Source organism: Ochotona princeps, chromosome 19, assembly GCF_030435755.1.
Source record: "Ochotona princeps isolate mOchPri1 chromosome 19, mOchPri1.hap1, whole genome shotgun sequence".
Taxonomy (NCBI): domain Eukaryota; kingdom Metazoa; phylum Chordata; class Mammalia; order Lagomorpha; family Ochotonidae; genus Ochotona; species Ochotona princeps.
Window position 1 is genome coordinate 34,167,178 of NC_080850.1, and position 27,992 is coordinate 34,195,169.

Sequence of the window (27,992 nt, forward strand, 5' to 3'; positions counted from 1 at the left end):
TTTTGGCTTGCCAAGGGTCCAGTCCTGTGACTACCTCTCTCTTCTGTAACTTTCAAAAAAATAAAACACATTTTTAAAAATATCAATTGAATTCTTACATACTAATAAAAAGTTCAAAATTATATTAAAAATTATATTTGTTCAGAAATAAGTTTAAAGACAATTAAAAGTGCAAGATTTACATAATAAAAACTGAGAAATATAAAGATATTCCATGCCGATGTATCAGAAGACTGTGTTAGGATGACAAATATTTCCTAACTGATCTTGAATTTAATGTGAACTCCAGCAAAGCACAGTTCCTGCATTTGTTTTTCACACAAACTAATAAGCTAATATCAAAATACATGGAATTGTAAAAAACACAAGTCAAAATTTTTTGAAAAATTTCAAAGCTGGAAAACTACACATCTCACTTTCAAAGCTTATACAATGATTTGCAAATTGTGTACCTTATAAGAATATCCAGAATATATTAAAAACTCGTACATCTCAGGAAAAAAAGCCAATTCAGAAATGAGCAAAGCATTTAGAAGAAACATTTCTCCAAAGCTGATATACACATGAAAAGATGCTCACAATACCACTCACTAGGGAGATGCAAATCAAACTTTAAAGCTGCCACTTCACACTCATTAGGATGGACATTACCCCAAAAAATACAAAATAACAAACACTAACAAGGATATAAAAAACTGGAACTCTGGCACAGCATAGCTGGCAAAACAAAACGGTACAGCTGCTATGGAAAACTATATTGCTTGTTTCTCAAAAACTAACAATGACCATATAACCCAGCCATTCCAATTCTGAGTATTGACCCTAAAGAACTGGAAATATGGTCTTTTTTTTTATTTAAAGATTTTATTATTATTGGAGAGTCAGATATACAGAGAGGAAGATCTTCCATCCGATGTTCCACCCCCCAAGTGACCCGCAACAGGCCGGTACGCGCCGATCCGAAGCCGGGAACCTGGAACCTCTTCCGGGTCTCCTACGTGGGTGCAGGGTCCCAAAGCTTTGGGCCGTCCTCGACTGCTTTCCCAGGCCACAAGCAGGGAGCTGGATGGGAAGTGGAGCTGCCGGGATTAGAACTGGCACCCATATGGGATCCCAGGGCGTTCAAGGCGAGGACGTTAGCCTCTAGGCCACGCCACCGGGCCCCTGGAAACATGGTCTTGAAGAGGTTTGTGGTACACCCATGTCACAGCAGTCAAAATAAAGTGCAAGCCAAGTGCTCATTAATGGATGAACAGAAAAACAAAATTGGTATACACATGCACTGGAGTATGACTCACCCTCAAAAAGGAATGAAATCACAAGATACAGTTCAACATAGGTGAGCTCTAAGGACATCGATGCTATGTGAAATAATGTAGTCTCTCTCTCTCTCTCACACACACACACACACTACTATATTTGATACACCTCAGAGCAGTCAAAATCACATAAACAGAAGACAGAAAGGAGGCTGCCAGGAAGAGGGGAAGGAAGAAATGGTCAATGGGCACACAGATTCACAAGGTGAAGAATTCTGAAGGTAGATGAGTAGAGATGGTTGCACATTACAGATGTATTTAATGCACTGAACTCTATACTTCAACCTAGCTAAGATGTGGAGAAGGTGCTGAGTCTAGTAGGATGCTTTAACCTGTGCACCACAGCACTGCCCCAGCTAAGTATTTCTCTTACCTCTGCTAGATATACTGGGCATTATCTGAGGAATCATATTACTGCTTGTATCCATCGGCTGCGAATTATCTTGACCCATCTGATCTTCAGGGGGCATATAAGCAGGAGGAGGTGTATCAGCTTAGAGGAAGAAAATGAGACAGGTTAAAGTTTCAAAAAAAAAAAAATAGTTAAAATCTCACACCTGCTCAAAGTTATCACACTAAAAGCATTTAAAAATTTTGTAAGATTACCAGTAGGATTTTTATTGAATATCACACATACAAAAATGTAGGACACTGTCCTAGGGCAAGGAGAGAGGAAAGAAGACATATGATATGAACAGCTACCGAAAACCTATGAGTAAGTGATATTTACTAAGCCCAGATCCCTGGTAATCCAGAGAACTAAATTCAATGTTAAAATTCATTAAAACAGACTTCAAGAATTTTCATCATTTGCTTAGAACTATGTTCAGACACTGCAGCTACTGAAAATCAATTGGAAGACTAGGTTATTCTATTTTAGATATATAAGTACTACAAGGATTCCTAATTTGTCAAAATCACCTCACATTATACATTATCATTTAACAATGGAAAACTATTCCTCAAATTTTGCAATTAACATTAATTGCAACTTTCATCTTATACACAAACTGCTGTTGTGTGGTAACAATCTGATGAGGAAACTTAACATTAACCACAAAATCTTCCAAGTTCCACCACTTCTGACTGTTTTGTAAAAGCCAGTTAGACTTCAGGGTCTCAGTAACTATAAATAACAACTATAACTTGTCTTTTACCCCAGGTCTGTATGGAACACGCTGGAAAGACAGCTACAAAGAGTACTGAAACTAACATAATGTGTGAACACCTGTTTTTGAATAAATTTCTAATGAAGTTTAGCAGCTGATATTTGACACCTCTAACCACACACACAAAAAAAATTTAAAAACTTGAATTAACCAACATTTTGTTTCAATACAAGAATATCCTTACATGACTCTTGAATTTGACAGAGCAATAAAATGCCTTTACATGACACACATGAACAGAATTTATTATAACCTTTAAGTTACAGAAAAGGCTACTAGGAAAATGTCTAACTCCTACATTTTAAAAACATACTATACAGAGCAAGATCAAATCCAAACTCTTCTGGACATCAATTATCTAAACAACAGATTCCAGGAGAGCTAGCTCTCGGCACTCGGCATTTTACCCAAGGAGCCACAGTGAAACAAAGCGCTGACTCTCAGGAATTATCCTTCTTGTATTAATAAAAGTCTTACCTGGGAGCTGAAATGGACTTCCCGGTCCAGAACTTGCTGGGGAATTGGGGTATGTGCTGCTAGCAGGTGAAGGGGGATAGGGGCTGTTTGGAGATAAGGGGAAAGGAGTGTTGTTGGGCTGGGAAAAAGAATCTGGAAATGTGGCATTTTGTGGCATGTGCGGCTCATTGTGGCTCAAGTTCCGAAACTGAACCAGAAGGCTGTGTTGTGGATTGAATTCATTATGACGAGGCACTAATACTGGAGGTAAGACTGAAAGACAAAAATCAACAAGAATCATGTCAGGGATATCCCATCCACATCATAGACTGGTAAAGAAATTACATAAAATTGGAAACCTACTAAAACAACTTACTTTTAGGAAAGGGCTAAAGCCATCTTTACACAATACTAAATCCAAAACTGTAACCATTTAGCCTGTTAAAGAAACTCAAAAGCACACAACTCCTTGTCCATAGGAGGGGAGTCATCTTTTAAAGCAACCACAGCCTAGAAAATGCAACAGAAATCCAAAAGAGATGAGCACTCCCAGTTTTTGTGAAATCCAACAAAATACTGTGGGAAGCACACCTGACTGGGCCTTACAGAATCAGGAGGGGGCTAACATCATCATACAGCAACTCAAGTCCCCAGCTGTGACACGAGCACCCCATCTGAGCTCTGCTTGGATTTCAGGCTGCTCCTTTTGATCCGGCTCCCACTGCTGTGCCTAAGAACTGTGCAAGACAGTCCAACGACACACCTGGGAGCTCCTAGTTGGGGAACTCTGGGAAACCAACAAGCTGATCGAAGGTATCTCTAGCTCTCCAGTCATTCTCTGTAACTGCTTTTCAAGCCAACCCACCCATCTTCTCTAAAAAAACAATCAGGGGTACTTCATATGGGAGTGCTAGTGGGGCAAGTTAGAGGGAAATAACAGAATGGTTACTTGACCAAGGAAATATTAAAGCAAAATTGAAGTCAATTATATGAATGCTCTGAAAATCTGCAGGTTTCTAATTCTGAACACTTGATCTTTCTTAGCTTCAGATATCAGTAAGGTTTTCTTCAAAACGATTCTCTGAAAACAGGAACTAACACTACTTCCATGCAAGCCTTCCACTCAAATTCATCCTTCTAAATACTATCATAAGGAAAATATATAATAGTAAGTAGGCATTTAAATGGATGCATTTTTTAAAAATGTAAACTGTCACCGCAAATGTTCACTTTCTTGAAACATCCACATCATAAGTTACACACAAACATCTGACTACTTTCCCCTATAGAAAATGGGGAAAAAAAATCTTCAAATAAAACCAAACTTCATTCAAACTCTTACTATACCAATTCATCCCTTCTTCTAACTTTTCAATATTTGTCAGTGTAATTTCACTTCAGACAATTTCATTTTGACAACGTTCAGCACCAATGGTCGGCCTGTCATTAAGTGACACAGTTGGGTACTTGCCCATGAAGACATAAGTGATCAAACAGAAGCTCTACAAACTGAGTGCTTATTGTTTCTTTTTGTGTAATTACTTCTATAAATGCCTGGTCAACATCTAACTGCAATTGTTTCTACTGTGTACTAACAACTGCTGTTCTAATAAATGATAGAGCAGCTGCAACTCAACCGCAAGGCAATAGATGGCAAGAATTTCTATGTTTAGATGGCAAGTAATCTGAAAGACTTAGTGAAATAACTAAAGAATTAGTGCAGTAATGATGTAGTCTTTTTTAAGGCATAACTATAACCACTTGCTTCATTCTTGATTCTGAAGCATCTATGCACAAGATTTTTAAAAATTTTATTATCAGATAATATAATCAGATAATATAATAAGAGTTGTTATGAAAGTGGCAGGCAAAATTATAATGTATATTTAAAGAGACCATAACAAAGATAGCAACTTCTAGCCCTCCCCAATATTGTCACCATAAATTTAAACTGAGCAATATCTTCTAATACTTACTTTGTTCATTGTTAAATTATATGCTTATATTGCTTTGATTTTTCAAGACAAATTACACTTGATTTTATTGCAAGTAGGGTAGCTTCCTTGTATTAATTCCTCTCTTTCAAGAGTTATATGAATACTTCTTATTAAACCAACACCCAATATTTATATTTATTAATTGTTGAGCCAATTGAACTATGTTGTTTTCCTGAGGAATACTTTCATTAGTTAACTGTTTCCTCGTTCTTTACTTTCATATAAATGCTAACATTTCTAGAATCTCCACAAATTTTCAAATGCCTGTCAATACTATTTTTCAGATGCCATGGGTCCCAGGTCATTCACTGACCCCATGTTTTTGCCTAGAGCTTCCATCTTTTCCTTCTGCTCTAGACTGGCTGCTGCTCGATTCTCTCCAGACCTGTCCCACACTTGGGACTTTGTCCTCTGTTACCTAGCTCAGTGAGGATAAGAAACAAAGAAGTTCTTGTCTGATTCTTCACATGGATAAAAATAATTAGGTTTTGTCTGTTTGGAGGCAAAATTTCAGACACTTTCCACCTGAATTTTGAGGATACTGCTTCATTTTCTTCTAGAATCCACACTTGTGTGGATAAATTCAATATTTTAATTCCCAATCCTTTGTATATATCTTGTTTTCTGTTTCTAGAAGTTTCTGCAATCTTTTTATCTATGATATACTCGCATTTAACAAGGGACTTTTCCCTCCCTTGTTCTGATTATTGGTCACTGTGCTCTTTCAATTTTCAGATGTCAGAGCTGCTCTAGCAGCATTTTCTCAAAAATGTTATCACCATACTTCCTGCAACCCAAAATTTATTACTTTATCAGAACTGGCTATTAGAACTGATATTTGAGCCAGTTCATTTTTTAAAACATTTTTTAAAATTTTTATTGGAAGGAAGATTTACAGAGAAGGAGAGACAGACAGAAACTTCTTCCATTCACTGATTCACTCCCTAAATGGCTGCAATGTCCGGAGCTGAGCTGATTCAAAACCAGAAGCTTCTTCTGGGTCTCCCACATGGGCACAGGGTCCCAAAGACTTCAGCCACTAACCAGGAACTGGACAGGAAGTAAAACAGCTAGGACAAGAACTGGCATCCATATAGAATGCTGGCACTTGTAGGTAGCCACTATGCCAGTCCCCCATGAGCCAGTTCAGGTTTTAACTTATGCACTTTTTCATGCATTGATTCACCTACGCCCCACAACAATCCTATGAGGCTGACATTATTAATCTAATTTTATAGGTGACAAAACTAACTCACAATAAAAGTTACATAATTTGCCTGAAGTCACATTGGCAATAAGTATATGGTAAAACCCACAAGACTGAGACCCACAAAGTGTGGATCCAGAACCAAGGCTTACCCACTTGGAAATATTGTCTATTAAACAGTGGATGAGGGGCAACGGCCATGGCTAAGCAAGAAGAGGCATCACCAGTAACATGGGCAGTAAGGGGCTCCTACATCGGAGCACTTGTTTACTTCTGCTGCGTTTGACACTGCTCCTTGCTCATGTGCCTGGGGAAGCAATGAAGATGGCACAGTCACAGACACCTGATACCCACTTGACCCAGCTGGAATTCCAGCATCCTGGCTTCAGGGCGGTCCAGCCCCAGATGCTATAGCCATTTGTGGAGTGAAAAGATTTGTTTCTCTCCCTGTCACTGTGCCTTTCAATAACTTCTAAAAAAAATAATATAAATGTAAACACTGGACCTCCTCTGGCTTTTTTATCTATTTTTATCATGTTATCACTCCCCAGTTTTTATCTTTATCTTTTTGCAACTGATCCTATAGATTACTTCCCTTTTAAATCTTGGTTTCCATACCTGAAAACTCTTAAGTACCCATTTCTAAGTCTAGAAAAGAGCTACAGAATAGTTACAAAAGCACCTAACCCATTAGCACTCACTAAGTGTTACCATTACTACCTAATCAATATGATTATCATAAAATGATCCACACTTTGTCATAGCTGCTTGATCAAGGGGAAAGTTATATGAATCCATATGTGGTCCAGCTGTGTCTTCCCCCTAGACATTGTCTTGGGGCAAAAATCAGGTTTCTTAGTCTTTTTCAGATTCTTGAACTAAGAAAGATATGAAATTTTCAGAATCATTTTTAACAGAGCTATATTCCAGTCCATGCTATAGAATGAACCACAGTTGGAAGAAAAATGTATCACAAAAAAATGCATTTCTATTGTCTGGTCATCAGTCACATCCTGGCAACGGGGAGCATCAGTGCACAAAACTCATAGACTTACTCTTGGTAAATAAAGAATCTTTTCACAGTATCTTTCTCTTTTACTTCATCACATCTTCCTTTCCTGAAGTATTCTTTCAAGGCTATAGCTCCCCACGAATTCAACAAGAAAGTCAAAGTTATCTCAAAGTCAACAAGCAGTTATAAAGCTCTTAAAATTGAACGCTAATAGTGTATTCACTTAAACTCTTTTGCTAGTCTTCACATTCAATGTCTGAGTTGGGGTTTTTTTTAAGCACACCTAGGTCACATTACCCTCCACGTAAACACAGTGCGGTACACAGACTGAGGCAGCCACTGTGACTTTCACTCTAGGTATCCATCTCTTTGGGGTACCTTCTCTTAAGCATCAACATGACCTGGAACTTGCTTCAAACCAACAGAACATGGCAAAGATAACAGGATGCATGAGATTCTATTTCCAAAGGATATCGTGCCCTTCTTGTAATAGACACTCTCTTCCTTACTGGCAATGAAGATGATGCGAAAGTGAGCTGCCTATAAAGACTGTCAAGTGACAAGAAACTGAAAGCAATCTCCAGCCTACAATCATCATAGAGTCTAATGGGCTGCAAGGAACTAAATTTTGTTAACCATCACAGGTAACAGGCCTGGTGCAGTGGCCCAGTAGCTAAATCCTCGCCTTGCATGACCAAGATCTCATATGCTGACGGTTTGTGTCCCAGCTGCTCTATGTCCCATCCAGCTCCCAGCTTGTGGTCTGGGAAACAGAGGCTAGCCCAGAACCTTGGGACCCTGTATCCACATGGGAGACCCAGAAGAGGCGCCCAGCTCCTGGCTTCAGATCAATTCAACTCCAGCCACTGCAGCCACTTGGAAACTAAAGATCTTTCTCTCTGTATCTCCTCCCCTCTGTAAATCTGCCTTTCCAATAAAAAACAAATCTTAAAAAAAAATCAGGTCCCGGCATGATAGCATAGTGGTTAAGGTCCTCGCCTTGCATGCCCAGGAACCCATATGGGTGCCAGCTCTAATCCTGGCAACCCCACTTCCCATGCGGGTCCCTGCTTGTGTCCTGGGAAAGCAGTGAGGATGGCCCAAAGCTTTGGGATCCTGCACCGGCATGGGAGACCTAGAAGAAGCTCTTGGCTCCTAGCTTCAGATTGGCTCAGCTCCAGCCGTTGTGGCTGCTTGGGGAGTGAATCATCAGACGGAAGATCTTCTCTGTCTTTCCTCCTCTCTGTGTATCTGACTTTCCAAGAAAAATAAATAAATCTTTTAAAAAAATCATAGGTAAGAAAGACTAACTGCGCCCCATGAAGTAGCCTAGCAGCTAAAGCCCTCGCCTTGTACGCGCCAGCATCCCAGATGGGTGCTGGTTCTAATCCCAGTGGTGCCGCTTCCCATCCAGCTCCCTGCTTGTGGCCTGAAAATGTAGTCTAGGACAGCCCAAAGCTTTGGGACCCTGCAACCCGTGGGAGATCTGGAAGAGGTTTCTGGCTCCTAGTTTTGGATCAGGGCAGTTAAGGACACTTGAGGAGTGAATCAATGGATGGAAGATCTTCTTTTCTGTCTCTCCTTCTCTCTGTATATCTAACTTTCCAATAAAAATAAAATAAATATTAAAAAAAAAAAGAAAAAAGCAAGAAAGACTAACTGAACCTATAGCACGAAAGAATAGGAAATACACATGTGGGAAATAAACAGAGGCCATAGGAAGCAGTGCAGTAGGTCAAGGGTGGGTGAATGCAGTCTAAAGAAAAACTTTTTGGTAACTTTTATTTTACAATGGCCAGTTTATACAGTATCCATGACAGTTTGTATACTGTCAGAAATAATTTGGCAAAGGGGAAAATACAATGCTTCAGAGTGGGATAATTTTGCAAAAAAAAAAAAAATTTTTTTTTAAACTTATGTTTACTTATTTTCACTTTCACTTGAAAGCCTGAGAAAGACCTGGTTCACTTCCCAAAGATCTGTAACAGCTGGGTCTAGGCCAGGCCAAAGCCAGGAGCGTACAACCTAATCTAGGTCTTCCACACAGATAGCAGGGACTGAAGTCCTCGAGTTATCACCTACACATTAACAGGAAGTTGGAATTGAGAGCAAAGCCAAGACTTGCAAGCCATTCAGCACCGTGGGCTAGACACGCACCCACAGAACACCTGGTTCTGGAACAGACAAAAAGGAAATGGATCTAGGGCTTGTGTTGATCTTAAGCTTCAACAAAACAGAGACAGACTTGGCAAAGGAAAGGCAGAGCATAGATAATGGGTACCTGGGAGGTTTATCACCTATGTACACAAAGACAAATTGAATAAGTCACTATTCCAAAATTTAAATGTTCAAGAAGTAAACACAAGGCAAATATAATTTTTCAATTACTAAATACAGCTGCACACAAAACAGGAAGGGAGAAGTTTGCTTATTTCTCATACTTCTCAAGGTTGCAAACCTACCTGGACTCTCCACTCTCTTATAGTGGTATGGGTTGATGCAAACTTCTTTTTGTTTGGATCCAAAAGGAAATTCACAAATATCCAATGGCTTTAGCTCATGATGACTCTGTAGATCAGGCCAGCGCCAAACCCGACAATATATAACGTGGGGTAGGCCTTTCCTGTGAGAGACCTGCAGGCGTCCATCTAAAGATCTGGGAATAGTGACACATTTGCTCGGCTGTCCTGGGCTGCTCAGCGCCTTCTCCAGCTCCTCCATGGCACCCTTTTTCTTTTTCAGTTTTTTCACCAACGCATCGACTGCTTTTTCTGCCCATTTCTCCTCCTCATCGCCTTGTTTCCATCCCAACAATCGCTTCACCGCTGGACTAGTAAAAGAAAACAAGCTGGCCATTGACGTCATTTGATACCAATCTTCAGAGACCTTCCTGTAATCAAAGTCAGCAGCTACTCAAGAACACGGGTGGAAACTCACACAGGCCCTAAGCCCAAGCCCCCTTCAAGCAGGGAGGAGCATCTCTCTTCCCAAGTGCCATGGGTTCCTCTCATTGGTTCAAGTTCTGAAAGAGAAAGGGGGAAAGGGTCCTAATTTAAACCAACTCAAATTACACATATGAAATCCATTTTTAAAAAATGTTATTTCGAGAAGAAATTTTCTCTCAAAATTCTGTGACCACTCATTTACAAATCACATCCTCATAACAAGAACAAGTAACTAACGTGCAATGTGAAATGATAATCAAAAGCAAATACAGTTTGCTCTGCCTTTTACACATTAAAAAAAAAAACTTGCTGTGTCAATTTTGAACATATACTGATTTGAACAAAAGACCAGAAATCTAGTTCTTTCCTAAAATTATTATTACCTTTAAAATGTTTCACTGACTTATATTCAGTTTGGGCAAATGCAAACATTAAATGTTATCTTAAGATGTACCAAACTCTCAAATCACAAGCACATGAAATTTTCATAAAACTGATAAGTACCTATTTCCAAAATAATGACTATTAGATAAATTTGAGGGAAATATACAATTTAACAAAAACAGGTCTGTTTACAATGTTAAATCTTACTGTCTTTTGTGATGTCTTGAGGATGTGAATGCATCAGATCTAAGGAAACTACCATGCGCACATCACAAAGCTTTCAGAGACGAGGTGCTGACAAGATGAAGGGCCCTGCGGTGGTGCTCTCCTAACGGTAGGTACAATGCCCCGCACAGCAGTACTCAGCCTCTGTACAGTAAGTACCCAGTGAAACAGAAGGAATGATGTTTGGAAAAAGGATGTCAGTAACCAAAGGCCTTTCTTGTGCCTAAAATCACCAAATATAACTACAGTTTTACTTCTGCAAATTCTTCTGCATTAAGACTATTTTGAATTGGGATGTATCTTGCCTGAAACAAGCATGTGGGCTCAACTAAACCCCAGGTAAACACAAAATAAAACTAGGTTAAAATCAAAGGATAATTGTTGGTTGCTTATTAAGTGTCATATGGTGACAACAGCCACAATATAACATTAAAAAAAAATTAAACCAGGCCTGGCGCAGTAGGCTAGAGGCTAAAGTCCTCGCCTTGAATGCGCCAGAATCCCATATGGGCACCAGTTCTAATCCCAGCAGCCCTACTTCCCAGCCAGCTTCCTGCTTGTGGCCTGGGAAAGCAGTCGAAGATGGCCCAAAGACTTGGGACCCTATACCTGCATGGGAGACCTGGAGGAGGTTCCTGGCTCCTGGTCTTGGATCGGCTCAGCACCGGCCGTTGCAATCACTTGATGAGTGAATCAACTGACGGAAGATCTTCCTCTCTGTCTCTCCTCCTCTGTATATCCACCTTTCCAATAAAAATAAACCTTAAAAAAAAATTAAACCAAAGACAACTCACTTCAAGAGCCAAGTCATTCATTGCAGTATAATTACATAGAATCTACTACAAGCCAGGCACTTCTCTGGGTGCCAATCCTACCCTGCCTGCTACCATGGAACCACAATGAAAGGGGATGAGGATGTGAAGGAATTGTGACTTATCTTTCTCAATCCTATGTAGGATAATTTTTGCAAGGCAAGAAAGAATCATACATGTAAACAAGACAAATATAATCAAGAGAATGAAAGCTATAGATCACAGAGTACAAAGTGTTATGTATTAAATGAACTACAAGAAGGCTTCCTTCCAGTTGTCTGAGACAGAAGCAAAACTCTGGAGGGAATGGGACACCAACAAAATATAGGCAGATGTGAACAGAAAATGTCCTGGAAGAGAACTGAAACTGAGATCTTACTTAGAGATGTTGGAATATAATGAGGGCAAACAAGGCAGTAAATGTATAAGAGAATGCAGGAGCAATGAAACATGTTGAGGAAGGAGGCAAAAGAGAGGTGGTAGAAGACCTTGATGCATCATAGACATTTCATTCCACATGCAGCAGTGACTTAAAAATGATTCAACCAACTGTGAAAAAGGAAAAGTATGCTTGGCAAAGCAATTAGACACTTGTTTGGGGGCACTGCAGCAGTCAGTAATGCCACCATCCCACAATAGCACCAATTTCTCCTAGCTGTTACACTTTGAATTCAATTCCCTGTTAAAACCATAGGAAAAGCAGAATAAGGTTTGGGCCATTGCTATCCACATGGGTGACCCAGAGGAAGCTTCTGGCTTGGTCCAATGTTGGCCCTTATAGTCACCTGGGTAGTGAACCAGCAAATGGATAATCTATCTCTCTGTAACAAAACACACACACACTCACTCTTTCTCTCTCTCCATCTCTCTCTAAACGAGAGGGTGGGCGGGGGAAAAATCCTCCTTTCTCACATCAGCAGTACCTGGGTTGGCTTCCTAGCTTGGGTTCTGAATTCCAACTTCCCATCAGTCTGGACTCTGGGAGGCAGCAGATGATGGATTAAGCAGTTGGGTACCTACCAACTACCTGGGAGACCTGGACTGAGTTCCCAGCTCCTGGCATTGGCCCCAGCCATTGGGAGCATTTAGGAAAGTAAACAACAAGATGGGAGTTCTTTTTCTCTGTGTCTGCCTCTGCCTTTCAAGTAGTTAAGTAGAAAACTGTAAAATTAACTGATAAAACTGACTTTAATTTGATACAGTGTAAGAATGCTACACAATAAACAAAAACAATTACACGGATAACTGGGCGAGACACCTCCCCCGTCTGAATCTATTTCAACTACAAAATGGGAGTAATGATCTACTGCATGTAAAACACTCAGCACTTCACAGGGTGCATGCAGGGTACCTAATAAGCATTAACTCATAATCTACCTTTAGCACCATTAACTACCAACAGGAAGAAAAGGCAAAGATCTTTGTAAGCAACATACAGAACAAGGATTAGAAGGCAACGTATTAGTATCCATTAGATTTGACTCATTTATCAGATCTGTTCTCAATTCATATTGTAACTTTTTAACAAATGTATGATAAATGGGATGACGCTCAGAGCACAAGTATAAAAACCAGGGGACACTAATGTATGCTGTCAGGATTTAGCTGGAGGTTGGGGTGGGGTGGTATGTTATCATGGGAAGGAAAAAATGGAGTAGTAACCACAAGAAAACCTGAGACTTCTGGTGTCCTGGTCAAGCACTGGTTCTCCTCCTGGGTCACCACATCTCAGAGCTCGATTTATAAAAACTCAGCTGACTGAATATTTACAACATGTACACTCTTCTTGACACACCCCAAAATTATGATATTTAGCTCCTTCTTGGTCTTTTCTCTATTTAGTCACCCACCTGTAGGTATAAGATCTCTTACATCTTTATCTTTTATGTCCTTTCAGAGCAATTTTACATAAGAACAAGTTAATAAAAAATAAAAACCTTTTTTTTTACAAAAGTATTAAAGTAAAAAAAAAAGGTGCAGAAAAATGTATGACAAAATATCTTCAAGATCTTCCATAGTAATAGTTCCCAAATTATTTTCTACTCAACAGAATCTCAATGTAGAAGTAATCTTGTAAGTAGGCAAAATTATGTTCTCTCCCCTGCTCAAAAAGTACTCAGTGGCTTATCATCATAATCAAAATTTCACCTCCTGTTATATGAGAGAACCCACCAGATCTTGCGCTTGACTCCTTTAGTTGGGGCTGGCATTTGTGGCATAATAGGATGTCAGTATTGCAGGTGGTAGCTTAACTTATTATGTCACAAATGCCAGCCCCAACTAAATTATTTTTCAAATAAAAAAGAAAACAATCTTCTAAAGGCAAGCATTTGGTCTATCAATTAAAATGCCTGTCAGGATGTCCTTTAGGACACTCAGCTCCCACATCAGGATTCCTGGCTTCTCTCCCGAGCTCCGCCTCCTTACCCTGGTGTCCTGCTAACAGACCTGGGAGGCAGCCACCAGGCCACCAGCTGTGCTCTTGTCACCCACATGGGAGATCCGGATTCCAGGCTCCAGGCTCTCGGTCTGTTAAGTAACTAAATTTCCTAAAAACACTTTTAACTCTTTTAAAAATTCGTTAGTGACTGCTTATAAAATTAGTTCCCTTTTATCAGTATCCCCTTCACAATGGTTTTTGAGACTCCAAATTTTCAAAAATCAGCAAGATTTTACTAAATTTATACAAATGATAACAAACACTGTAGGGTCTAGGACTTGATTTTAATCCTCTCACAAGTGAAAATGGTGAAGTCAGAGCTTCCTGAAGATACAAAGGACATGACTCTCACATCAGCATCAGAACCCTTTATTACTCCTGACCCAGGGAGTGACACGAAGGTCTTCGCTGTACCCACGACCCCGCAAGGGTGGAGGTGTATGGGATAAGACCCTGTTTGAGTACTCCATTTCCGCAGTAAGGTTACTAATCCATGCTTTGTGGGGAAAATCACTGACTGCCAAAGGATTAACAGAAATTCATGGGAAAACTGATATACACATTCATATCAAATATGCAGAGAAGAAACTCTTAATGCTAATGCTATGAATGTCAAAGAATTTCATATACACTACTAAATCAACCATGAGAAAAATTAAATTTAAATCTAGCCATTTACACTTGTTTCATTCTCCACTCACTACAACAACGTATGCCTACAACCATAATCTAATATCTTCTCAAATTTTTTGTTCTGTTTCGAAAAATAAAGTTCCATCTTGCTCATCATTCACTTTGAAGCACTGGCCTAGTTTTTAAGTGGTTTCATTTCAAATCAGATTCTTCTTGAGCCAATTTTCATTAATTCATAAAGACCTAACGACAGCACAGGCTTTTTCCATAACTCACTTATGATCAACTTCGCAGGAAACCCTCCATCCACACACTATGGAAAGTGGGAAGCGCTACTACTGACTAAAGAGACAAAACACCATGGCTAGTCTTGTTCAGAGCAGATGCTTGGACGTATGGCTTTCTTAAATGAACACAATGATTTCAAGGTTTTCAGCAGTTTCCTTTCTATAAAATCAACTGCCCAAAGCAGTCATACTTAATTTCGATAATATAATAGTTGGACTAACATTTCTTAAGAACTTGAACACTGACTCATGCCCCAAATGCCTGCAGCAGCCAGGACGAGGCCAACCCATGAACCCAGAGCCCAATCTGGGTTTCCCACAACAGTGACAGGTCATACCCCAACCAGCCCTGCTTCTCCCAGCAGAGCCAGGCCTTGAACCAAGGTGCTCTGATACGGGTTGTAGATATTCCAAGCAGCATCCTAAATGTCACCACCCTGTAGGCTACTTTATTTCAACAAGAATACAAAGTCACCTACCTTAACAGACATTATTTTATCACAAAGAAAAATAGGCAAATTAAAGTACTATACAATGCATGCTTTTCAGGACTTAAAATCTATCTTCACAGATTCCTTCCATATTCAACATCACAGATCTGGAGAGTTATAACTCTGCTCCGGGACTGTCATTCAAAGGCACTAGTATTCAACTTGCAAGTTCTCATGTTAGTGCTTGCCTATTGTTAACAGGTGTCTACGAGCACTTAAAGCAATAAGAAATGATTTTTTTGAAGATTTATTTTATTGGGCCCAGTGCGATAGCCTAGTGGCTGAAAGTCCTTGCCCTGCATGTACCAGGATCCCACATGAGTGCCAGTTCTAATCCTGGCAACTCCACTTCCCATCCAGCTCCCTGCTTGTGGCCTGGGAAAGCAGTTGAGGACAGAGCAAAGCCTTGAAACCCTGCACCCGTGTGGGAGACCCAGAGGAGGCTTTTTTTCCCTTTTTTGTTTTTAAAGTTTTTTTTTTTTTTTATATTGGAAAGTCATACATACAGAGAGGAGGAGAGACAGAGAGGAAGATTTTCCGTCTGCTGATTCACTTCCCAAGTGGCCACCACTGTCAGAGCTGAGCCAATCCGAAGTCAGGAGCCAGGAGTTTCTTCAGGGTCTCCCACACAGGCACAGGCTCTAGGGCTTTGGGCCATCCTCCTCTGCCCTCCTAAGCCACAGGCAGGCAGCTGGAAGGGAAGTGGAGCAGCTGGGACACAAACCAGCGCCCATGTGGGATCCTGGCTCATGCATGGCAAGAGACTTTAGCCACTACGCTACAGTGCTGGGCTCTAAGCACTGTGTGGGAGACCCTGAAGAAGCTCCTGGCTCCTGGCTTTGGATTGGCTCAGCTCTGACAGTGGTATGAGATCTGTGGCTGGGAACAGGCCTGGCTGGGGAGCTAAGGGGACACCCTGGCTTGGTTGTGGGTCCCACTGATTAGTGTGGGGGATGTGGTATGGATGCAGTCTTCCTCGGCATGAGTATGGACTGGGTCTGGGGCGTGCAAGACTGGGCTAGACTCCAGCACCCACTGAGCTCATGAGAACCAGGATGAGTGTAGGATAGGCTGGGCTAGGTCTCTGTCCCTGCTGAGCCATGTGTGAGCTGTGTCTGGATATGGACCAGACTTGGCTGGGCTGTAGCACCCAAAAATAAGAATGGGTGAGGGCTGGCCAGGAAAGGCCACTGTTGCAGCTAGGACAGGAGGTGGACTAAGTAAAGCTGGCCCATGGACCCACTGGTGTGCACGAGATCTGGTATTGTAAGAGGTTCTGATGGAGGAGCTGGGCAACTCCTCTCTTGGGTCACAGTCGCTGCAGGTGACTGCAAGAATCAAGAAAGGGAGCAGCCCAGATCAGGCCAGGTTATGGTACACATGGACTTATCTTTGGCTCAGGTCTGGGATAAGCTAGGCTGGGCCAATTCATATCATCCGCTGGCAAATCTGAGAGCCAGAATGGTATGTGGGTCATGCCAGGTCAGGCCACAATACCAGTCAGTTCACACTAGGACCAGAACTGGGGGCTGGCTGGGCTAGCTAGGCTGTAATCCCCACAAGTGTGAGCTGGAACTGGGGCAGGCCGGAATGTGCCAAGCTACAGCACCCACTGGCAAATGCCAAGGTGAGGCAGGTCATAGTGACCCTGCTGGGTCACTATTCCCACTGAAGAGCACAAGAGCTGGGATTGGGGACAGACCAGGCCAGGCAGGAATACAATACCTGTAGGCCTGCATGTTAGCTGATTAGGGACAAGCCTACTGGTACATGCATAAGTCAGAGGGGGTGAGGGTTGGCTGGGCTTTGCCACTGCATCAGCTAGCAGTTGCTGGCACGGGGGGAAATTCTGTCAGGCTAAACTGCAGTACAACCTGGAGAATTTAAGATCCAGAAGTGAGAGTGGACCCAGTAGGACAACAGTGGGCACCTCCCTCTTAGATTGCCTCTCCGACTGGTGAGAATGAGAACCAAGATTGGGACAGGCATGGCTAGATAGACAGAGTGGCACCTGCCGGCACATGTGTGGGCTGGACAGTGGGGTTGGTTGAGCTGATCAATGGCACATATGAGAGTTGAATGGGATGCAGGACAGACAGGACCAGTCTGCTGTACATACTGGCAAGCATAGGAACCAGAGCAGGGGCGGGCCTGGTGGGGGTTATTGCATGGAGACCGAGTATGCAGTGGGCAGGATCAGGCTGGGCTGCATCTCCCATTAGTTTGTGTAGAAGACAGGGCTGGAGAAAAATGACCCAGCAATTGCAACTGACAGTGTGCGTGCAAGCTGATTTGGGTGATGGACTGTGCCAGACCCTGTATTGGCATGCACACACAAGAATCAAATCTGGAATCACCTCAGATGAAGTTTCTTTGAGAATCCCCTCAACTGATTTGTTGGACTCAGAATTCTAACCAATTCTAACCATGCAGGAAATCGTAGGTTCCATGGTCTGACCGTGGAGTGCATGTGTCAGAGCTGGGTCTTCTCAGTGGCTTAGACAGAGCAGTGGACAGCATATCCAGATTTACATGGAGGATATGGCAGTACACTGGAGCCTGCAGAGGACACCTGATACCATAAAAGAGGACAGAGGACAGAACAAATCGATCAACTACCCTATCCAAGAGTTGGCAGTGAATATCTGAGCAAATATTCAAATCTAAGGTGGAGTCTGAAGAGATTTCATCGTGATTGGAGTGGCAACATCAGCAACAATACAGAACTACTGAACTATCAAAACCGCTTGAGCATGCCCCACTGACCCTGGGATGGTTGAGAGGCTGGGTGTGGCTTCTCCCCTTCCCCCAGATACAGGAAGGAAAAAAGAGAATGTCAAAACATGGTCTCACCCACTTTCCTAAAGCCCTTGACTCTTTGCACCCTAATGTAAAAAGTATATGTAAAAAGTATATGTAAAAAGTATCAAAAATAAAATTAATACAATTTTTTAAAAAAGACCAAAGAAAGGAAATACCAACTTACCACAAACAAGAGTATTCTGGTAATGACCAAAATGGGAGAGAAGATGACAATGGAGGAATACAAGCAAGCAATGACATGTCCAAAACATGAAATTAGAGCTTGAGAGTAAATATGTGATTTGGAGATCATACAAACAAAAATGAGAGTTGAATCCTTTACTATAGACTTTGGACTTGTTTCAAACTTATTGGGTTTCTATCATATGCCAGGAATATTCCATACTAGGAATTCAGGCTAAAAAAGACACTATTAGGGGGTGGCATTGAGGTGCAATGGGTTAGCCACCAGCAGTACAGCATATCATAGTGTCAATTTGGGTTCCAGCTTCTCCACTTGTGATGCAGCTCCCTGCTGGTACACTTGGGAAAGCAGCAGAAAATGGCCCAAATACTTGGGCCCTGTCACCTACATGGGTGCCACAGTTCTAGCTGTGGCACACATGTGGCAGTGAGCCAGCAGATGGGAGATTTTCTTCACCTCTCCCTCTGCCACTCCACCTTCAAATAAATCTTTAAGAAAAAAAAAATTAGACTCAATAGAGAATAAGATACTAAAATCTATTCAGTTTTTTTAATGTTAATTTTTTTCTGTATTTTCATTCTACTTTGAAGAAACCAGGAATCAGGAACTCAATCCAGATGTCCAACATGGGAAGCAGGGACCTAAGCACTGGATTCATCCCCTGCTGCCTTCCAGAATGTGCTTTCTCAGGAAGCTGGAAGAGCAGGGAGAGCTTAGACTCAAACAAGATAATACGGTAGGAGATGAAGGCATCTCACGCAGCATCCTGACCACTGCACCCAGGCCCGTCCTCCTCCCAGCATGTTAACAAGAGTCCCACATCATGCAGCACGTTCATGAACCAAGGTGTTCAGGATTACCTAGAATAAAAGAGAACTACTTTGCAAACATACATACCAGTAGGCATAAAGTCTTAAAAACCTTATTCTTACGGTTCTAGTAGTCACCAAGTGTCAGTAAGAGCAGATAATCAACATACTGTTGTACCCTCTAAATTCAGTTACACTACTTTGCAAAACTTGTAAGTCTTCCCCACAATTGCAGGCAAAGATAAGGAAAACAAAATTAAGTTTGCCCACAGCTCTGATAGATTCAGAAATCCTGTTACTTATGGAAATATCTAAAAGGAAGAAATGATATGATTGTATGGGTATTAAACTATTTTTCTTTAAGATTTATTTACGTATTTGAAAGGCAAAGCTAGAAAGTGACAAAGAGATCATACATCTGCTGTTTCACTCCTAAATGGCTGCAAAAGCTAGGCTGGACCAGGCCGAAGCCAAGAGGCAGAAGCTTCATTGTGTCTCCCACATGGAACCTGGGCCATCTTCAGCTGCTTTTCAGGGGACACTGGAGGGAGCCACACCCAAAGAGAAGCACCGGGCGTTGACCAGTCTCCCATCTTGGATCAGTGCTGCAAATGGTGGCTTAATCCATCATGTCACAATGCTAGCCCTCAGAATTATTTTTGTATAGAAAAAACTTGAATCATCACTTTCCACATCTATAACTCCTGATTTCCAAGATATCACAAGTTCTCAGGGTGGATTTCAATGCCGTTCGGGGAGCTGAACTTGTACCCCCACACTCTTCATGCTCTAATTCTCTTGCCTAATTTTGTGTCCCACATCTACACTCTTGTTCCCCAGTTTTTAACCATTCTTTAAGTTTCACCTACTCCTCTAAGTTCCCTACTGAGGCTGAGTCTCATCTACACTTATTATTCAGCCCCTTAACTCTAAACTGTGGAAGACTTTCTACCACTGCTACTTGCCCTCCTGCCAGATGCATCTGGGCAGGCCTGTAGAGGCTTGTAGGCACAGGTACAGACTGGGAGCTGGTCGGTCTTTGCAGTGTTAGCCCATAAAACCGTCAAGTACACACACCAAGTCATTAGAGTACGATGTGCCTTTTCAGCACAAGCTACCTACGTACACAACCTACTCCTAATGTCCATGCACTGTGAAGGCATTCTCCACAGACACCTCCTGTACATCCCGGAGTTCAAGAGCCCTGCACTTAGAAGACATGAGAATAATGATGTCTTTAGTTCCTTTTTAACTCTAATCTTCATTTGTGTAATTTGCACTTCCAACTCCAAGAACATTTTTAGCAGGAAGAAAGCTGGAAGGAAGAAAATCGAGGTGTTTGAATTCTGTAGCATCCCTCCTCCTGAGAAGCTAAAAACCAGGCTGACCAGGTCTTAAGGAACACAGTCTACTAGACAGGGCAGTTCTTAACACATCATGAAAACAAAACTGAACAAAACGTGTCTTGAAACCACCAGCCCTATTCTGAGATCGTAAGTAAATCTGTGAAGTATAAGCTTCCTCCAAAGATGCTGGCTGATGACTACAGAAAGGGGACATGGAGTCTTTTTATTATTATTTTCAGTTTAACAACAACTTACATGGAAATTCAAAGGAAAAGCCACTTAAAATCTCACCACAACAGATAAAACCATTTCCCAATTTCCATACAGCACCAGCATGAAAATTATGGGCAAAGACTAGGGTCTCAAAGCATAGGAAAGCAAAAATTGTTTACAAAATACACTTCAACTATCTTTCAAAGATGAATTGCAATTATAGCTCTACACCCACAGAACTCTCCTTTTTAAAAAGATTTTATTTATTTTTATTTGAAAGACAGATATACAGAGAGGAGAGACAGAGAGGAAGATCCTCTGTTGATTTATTCTCCAAGCAGCTGCAACAGCTGGAGCTGCACCGATCCAAAGCCAGGAGCCTGGGGTCTCCCCATGGTCTCCCATGCAAAGGCAGGGTCCTAGGGGGCTTTGGGCCGTCCTCCATTGCTTTTCCAGCCCACAAGCAGAGAGCTGGATGGGAAACAGGGCTTCTGGGATTAGAACCGGCGCCCATATGGGATCCCAGCATGAGCAAAGCAAGGACTTTAGCCACTACGTTACCTCACAGGACCCCCACAGAACTCTCTTAATAACAAACTCCTTCCTCTAAAATATTATCTTAACCAAATTAGGAGACAGTAAAAGCAGGAACAAAGTTACCAAAAACATGACTCTACAAGAACTGAACAAAAACCTCCCCTCTTAGCTTCCCAAGATTAAAAAAAACACACACACACAACTAAATTTAGCCCAGAACTGGTTATTTATGAAAAACCCAAGAACGCTATGATTACACCATCTTACCAAGCTGTGAAACAATAAAAGCTATGCGAATATGAAGGTGACCTATGAGACTGAAAGATCAGCTGGTCCAAACAATGTAGATTTTGTGTTTTTTTTTTTTTTTTTTTTTGGAAAGATTTACTTGTGGAACAACTGGCAGGAGGGCAGGCATGGGTGGGGGAGCTGCAGAGAGAGAGAGAGGAGCTCCAACTCTGGTTTGCTCCCCAAAATGGCAGTAACAGACAGGACCTTGCCAGGCTGAAGTCGGCAGCTCCATCCTGACCTCCCACAGGGTTGCAGGGCCCAAGCACTTGAGCCATCTTCTGCTGCCTTCCCAGGCGCACTGCAGGAAACTGGACAGGAACCAGAACGCAGGACTCAAATCAGCACCCTGAAGATGGGATGCCAACATCGCAAGCAGTGGTTTAACCTGATGAACCACAACACAAACCCTAAAAATCTAGTTTTTAAGACTTTTTTTCTCAGGTTCTAAATCTTAATCTTCCATTTAGTGAATACAGCCCTCAGATTCAGAGCCTAATTATAGGTAAAAAAGCGTGGCTTCAGGAACAAGATGAAAATTCCAATTTTAACTCCAGAAGAGATAAAGGAAATGGGTTGGGGCAGTGTCAGACCTAGTGGTTAGGAGTGCCTGGCTTTGACACCGCATCCTAGCTGCCTGCTAATACAGACAGAACCTGGAGGACAGGGGCACGGCTGAAGTGCTTGGGCTCCTGCCACTCAGGTGGGAGACCTGGACTGAGTTCCTGGCTGGGTTCCTCAGCTGGGTCTGCCCACTGCAGGCATCTGGGGAATGAACCCACAGATGGGACAGATTTTTTCTTTTCTTTTTCTTTTTCTTTGTCAAACACAACTTTAAAGAAAAAATAAAGGAGGGGGAGGGTCAGGGTATTGGCTCAACTGGCTAATCCTCTACCACCAAGTACAGGCATCCCACTTAGGTGCCAGTTTCTGTTCCAGTTGCTCCACTTTCCATCCAGCTCCCTGCTTATTTACGGCCTGTGAAAGCAGTGGAGGCTAGTCCAAAGCCTTGGGACCCTGCGCCTGCATGGGAAACCGGGAAGAAATGCCCGGCTTCTGGTTTTGGATTGGCTCAGCTTTGGCTGTTGTGGCCATTTGGGAGTGAAGTAGTCAATAGATCTTTGTCTCTCCTCTTTGTGGATCTGCCTTTCAAATAAAAGTAATTATATTCTTAAAAGAGAAAAAGAAAAAACAGACATAGGTCAACTTCTGAGAGTTCCTCATCTCCTTGGCCGGGAAGTTGTATCTGTGCATCCCATCTTCCGTGGGCGCTACCTTCCCAGATATTCGAGAATATCGACGGCGGAGATAACCACCCCTCATGCTGCCGCTGCGCTGACCAGTACTCTTCTCCCACGCCTTGACCTCGTGCACACTAGCAAGCCACAGGATGAAGGTGTCCTAATAGCTGAAGAACTAAGCTGTTCGGTTTCTTTATGTGTCAAAAGTATGTGTGCATGCACACACACAAACACAAGCCCTCCAGAATTAAAAAAATAAAATAACCCAGAGAAACCTGATGAACCACAGGAGTAAAGATGCCTAGGTCTCAAAGCACACCCACTGTAGCTCCAATATTCCCCCAGATGGGTGCTCATTACCAACATATCTAGTCATAATAAACACAGACAAGACAAACACAGAATGTTTTTATTGTTTATTTTTTAAATTCAAAGCCTTCTCAAACTGGAGCTGATGTAGTACAGCCGGCTAAACTGCTACTTGTGATAACTGAGGTAACAGTTGAGTTTCAGCCACTTGACTTGTGATCAAGCTTCCTGCCAGCTCCCTGGGACAGCAGCAAAGGACAGGTCAAGTGCGGGTCTCCCAGCACCCACTTGGGAGACCCAAATGGAGTTCCTGGCTCCTGGTCCCAGCAGTTAAGGCTTTTAAGGAATAAACTAGCAGATAACAGCTACCTCTCCCTTACTTACTTTCACATAAATAAAAAGGAACATTTTTTAAACATTTATTTTTAAAAATTTTTTTAAGATTTTCTTTATTTCTATTGGAAAGTCAGATATACAGAGAGAATGAGAGACAGAGAGTTGATTCACTCCCCAAGCATCCGCAACAGCCGGAGCTGTGCTGATCCAAAACCAGGAGCCCAGAGCCTCCCCCCGATCTCCCATGCAAAAGCAAGGTCCTAGGGCTTTGGGCCATCCTCCACTGCTTTCCCAGGCCACAAGCAAAGAGCTGGATGGGAAGCAGAGCCACTGGGACACGAACTGGAGCCCATATGAGATCCCAGCACATACAAGGCAAGGACAACAGCCAGTAGGCTACTGCACTGGGCTCAGAACTTTTTTTTTAAAGACTGTTGAAGCTACTGGTAATATTCACAGTTATGTAAAACACAATCAAAAAATTTATGTAAAACAGATTTCTACATCGTATTTACATTAGTTACCAAAAATCAAACTGTTTCCTGATCATTGCCTAGTCTTCCAAAACACTAAAGTCTTTGATTTGACCAAGTTACAAATCTGTTCCTAGTTGTGAGGGAAAACACACTGCCTCTGTTTAACGCGAAAGACAAAAAAGATCATCCCTGCAAATCATAATGTTTGGGTTCATGATGAAAACAGGAAACAGACAGGCTGCCCAGGTATAATTACGGTTATAGTCTAATGTGCCTTCAGGTTCAGCCAAGAATTAAAACTTGGGGAAGACAGAAAGCAGAATTCACTTGCCTGTACCTTGTTACAGAATGCAACTTTTAATAATACTCCCAGTAACAAGTTACATAACCAACAGTAAACAAGGATCTGATTCAAACCTCATTAGTAATAACATTTTGCCACTGTTTCTCACTTAAATTAATAGCTGACTTTGCTAGCAGGGAAAGAAACACAGCATTTATCAATCCAACCATTTTTATAGTGCCGATCACAAAGACCCAAACAGACAGGGTACTGCGAGAGCAGAAAAGAACCCCAGAAAGCACTTTGTGGGGTTTTCATCCAGTTTGCTGCTCTCTTCCGCCTTGTCCCCAGACTTCACCTTATAGGTGCATTTGAAACTAACCTAATCTGTGCTATTTCAGATGCTGTTCAAGAAGGAGTGATTGCAAAAGAAAGCTACACTGGGAAGCTGATGGAATAGACCAGTTGTATAAAAGGAACTGACCTGGTTGGCTACAATGTTACAGGGAGAACATGCAATTACACACAAAAATTAAGTTTTGAGAACTTAAACAATATATTACAACATTAATGAAAACTAAATTTTGTTAAATTACCTCTTTCAAGTTGAATGATACTTTTTTAATTTGGTGCACTTTAGAGGTAGAAAAATAGTTACAGGAAAGGTAACTTCTTACTTTAGGGTCTGGGACACATTTCCTAATGATACCGGGATCAAAGTGCTCAACTGTCATCTGGACTATTATTTTCCCAACTGACACCACCACCTTCACATGTTTAGAAACAGTTTAACGGGGCTATCTTCCAACTTCAAAACTAAAAAGCTCATTCACTGTGGGCACTTCACATCCTCGAAGAAAATTCAAAGGTTCGGTTTTTTAAAGAATCTTCATCAAGGAGCCAAAGGCCCCTTCCCCTTGGCTAGACAGAGGAGGGCTCACCATCACCTCCAGGAGCCCTGACCCAGCGGCTGGATAAGGACACTTTGGGCAGTGCCAGGTTAACAAAGCATAATGTGACAATCCCAACCAGACTTCAAAACTTTTTCCACAGAAAAGATAAGGTCAACAAGATACACTTAGCACCACACCCAGTCAAAGGCACACGCAGCCGGCTATGCTCCCCCCCTGCGCCCCACCCCGGACCTCCAGCTGGTCAGGAAACACTGTCTCTCACAATGAGATAACCCCACTAGGCTCGGGGTGTTCGGGCATTCCGCACCTCCAGGCCCGACGAAGAACGACCAATCTCCAATGCCACCCAAGCCAGAACTGGAACTCTGTTAGGAAACGGGCATACGTCGAAAACACCCCGACTATCCTCGCCCCAGTTCCTTTTCCACTTTTTTCTGCCCCCCGCCGCGCTCTTGCAGGGAGACTCTGTTTTGACTACTGAGCATGCTCCGACTTCAGACAGGCGCCACTTGGAGTTTTCAAAGCTTAAGCTCCAAACTCCACGTAACAACAGCGGCTGGAAGGGGGGAGGGGGCAGGGGGCCTGGAGTCCAGCTCTGAGTAGGGATGCCCAAGTTGGGGGTGCGGAGTTGGGGCGGGGGGCAAGGCAAAAAGAACCCCCCACCCCCGCTGCGGCGCTCCCCTTCCAGCCTTGCAGGGGCTTCCGGGAAGCCCAAAGGATCTCCGCAGTGTGGGTGGGGGAGGAAAAAAAAAAAAAACTTACAGGGCAAGTGGCGGAAACCGGGGCTAACGACCAGCTGCGCGCAGTAGCAGGTCCCAAGTGCCCGGAGTGTAATTCCCACCGATAAGCACGGATCCTTATCTCGCCAACACAAAGCGACGGCCGCTCGGACTCGTCCAGCCGGGGGGACGGCTGTCGGGCGGCAGCCCTCTCGGGGCCGGGAGCGAGGCGGGTGTTTCGAGAACACGGCGCCCCAGCAGCTGACGGCCCTGCGCCCCGCCACAAACGGAGCTCCCCCTACACACACACACACACACACACACACACACACGACGAGGCCCCTCCGTCGTCCATCGGCGGGCGCGGCGGGGCCGGAACGTGTGCCAGCGCCAGCCCCTCGTCTCCCAGCCGCCCGGGCCCACGGGCGAGGCCTCCGCCGCGACCGCCAGGACCGCCACAGGCCCGGCTTCGGCCTACTCTCCCGGCCCGCAGGCCCCGGGCCGTTTCCGCTCCGCACGCCCCCGCCGGCCCACTCCGCGGCCGCGCTCGCCTCCGCGCCCCGGGGACCTCCACGCTCACTCACGCACTCACCCGCAGAGCTGGGCGCGCTCTCCCGGCGCGGCGGGCGCGCTTCCACTAGCTGCAACTTTATTAGCAGCCCGGTCCCGGGACACGCGTACGGCGCCCGCTCGCCCAGGACCCGGATGAGGGAGGGAGGGAGCGAGGGAAGGAGCCTGGGAGGGCGCCCCCTTGGATCGGCGCATGCGCGCTGAGGCCCAAGTGACCGCGGCTGGACCGAGGGCGGGCCGGCAGCGCCGGCGGCGGCCGGAGGAAACCTAACGCTGGGCTGCGCGCCAGCCAAGCCCGGCTTCCGAGGAACCCAGGCTTCTCGGGCGTGGAATTGGGAGTCTGCCATAGTTGGCAGCCGGGGCTTCACATTGTCAAGAAAGGACGGCTTGGATCGAAACATAAAATTCGAAAACACCTTTCGAGGCGCCATTGGCCCCTTTTGAGATATCTGTTCATGCATAAATCTGAACGAAGAGAGTTGTCTCTGCCAAGGTACACGTTTCTGACCCCTCACATCTGAAGCCCTGCCCAGTGGGCCAACCCTGGAGATGCAGATATGAGCGGCAGCGGAAGATGGCCCAAGGACGCGGGCACCTGTGGAACCAGGATCAAGGTCTTTAATAAAGAATAACACACAAATCAAAATTAGAGTCATTTGGGAAATCTGTCTCTAACATCCTAATGCAATAAGGAGTCCAGGGGAATTCTACCTTCAAAACAGAGTTCCGTCTGACCCTTTCTTCTCACCTCGGCTGCCACCTACGCGGCAGGGTGCAAGGTTCATCTCATTCGACACACAAAATGCCGCCTGTGCTCCAGGCTGCAGCCATCTGAACACATGCTGAGGAAGTGTAGCAACAGGATATAGCCATCCCAAACAGTGACAGAGGTCTGACAAGCGAGGACAAGGCCGGGAGCCAGGGAGGGCTAGCTCCCACCAGAGGGCACAGCTGTGACCCCACCAGCTACCACCATGGGCAAATACGTGAAGAAGGGCCCTGTGTTAGCTAATCATCTGATTTTTTTGTGTGTGTGTCAATAAAAGCAGAAAGTTTGTATTTTTACAGAAAATGCTCAGTATTTTAAAAAAGATTTTAGGGGCCAGTGTTACAGGTAGGGGCTAACCCTCCACCTGCAGTGGAGTATGGTCGGAATAAGTCATAACTAGTTATAAGGAAAATGACCTTAATGTTTATACTTGAAGCACTAACAGTATTTGAAAATATTAATATGCAGGCTGGCACAATGTCTCAGTTGGCCAATCATCCCATTTGGCGCTGGGATCCCATTTGAGTGCCAGTTCGTGTCCCAGCTGCTCCACTTTCGTGACTTGTGGCCTGGGAAAACGGTAGAGGATGGCCCAAGCCTTGGATCCCTGCATCTGCATGGGAAACCCAGAAAAGCGCCTGGCTCCTGGCTTCAGATGGGTTTAGCTCCAGCTGTTGTGGCCATCTGGGAAATGAACTAGCAGATGGAAGACCCCTCTATCTCTCTACCTTTCAAATAGAAATAAAATAAATCTTTAAAAGTTCTCAAAATATTTAATTTTATGTATCTGAGTGACAG

At 43.4% G+C, this 27,992-nt stretch overlaps 1 protein-coding gene across 2 annotated transcripts in view; it reads right to left on the minus strand.

Moving 5' to 3' along the window:
- Positions 1–26,466, minus strand: part of SMAD5 (SMAD family member 5) — a 37,442-nt gene extending 10,976 nt beyond the window's left edge. Inside the window, exons 1-4 of one of the 2 annotated variants that reach the window (XM_058677270.1) lie at positions 26,448–26,466; positions 9,623–10,182; positions 2,966–3,217; positions 1,693–1,812 (exon numbers count right to left, since the gene is read on the minus strand). In XM_058677270.1, coding sequence (XP_058533253.1) covers positions 1,693–1,812; positions 2,966–3,217; positions 9,623–10,025 — 775 coding nt within the window. In that variant the 5' untranslated portion in view covers positions 10,026–10,182; positions 26,448–26,466. Of the gene's footprint in view, positions 1–1,692; positions 1,813–2,965; positions 3,218–9,622; positions 10,183–25,898; positions 26,162–26,447 lie in introns of those variants that run through there. The other variant, XM_058677269.1, reaches the window with a different exon arrangement.
- Between the last annotated feature and the right edge of the window lie 1,526 nt (positions 26,467–27,992).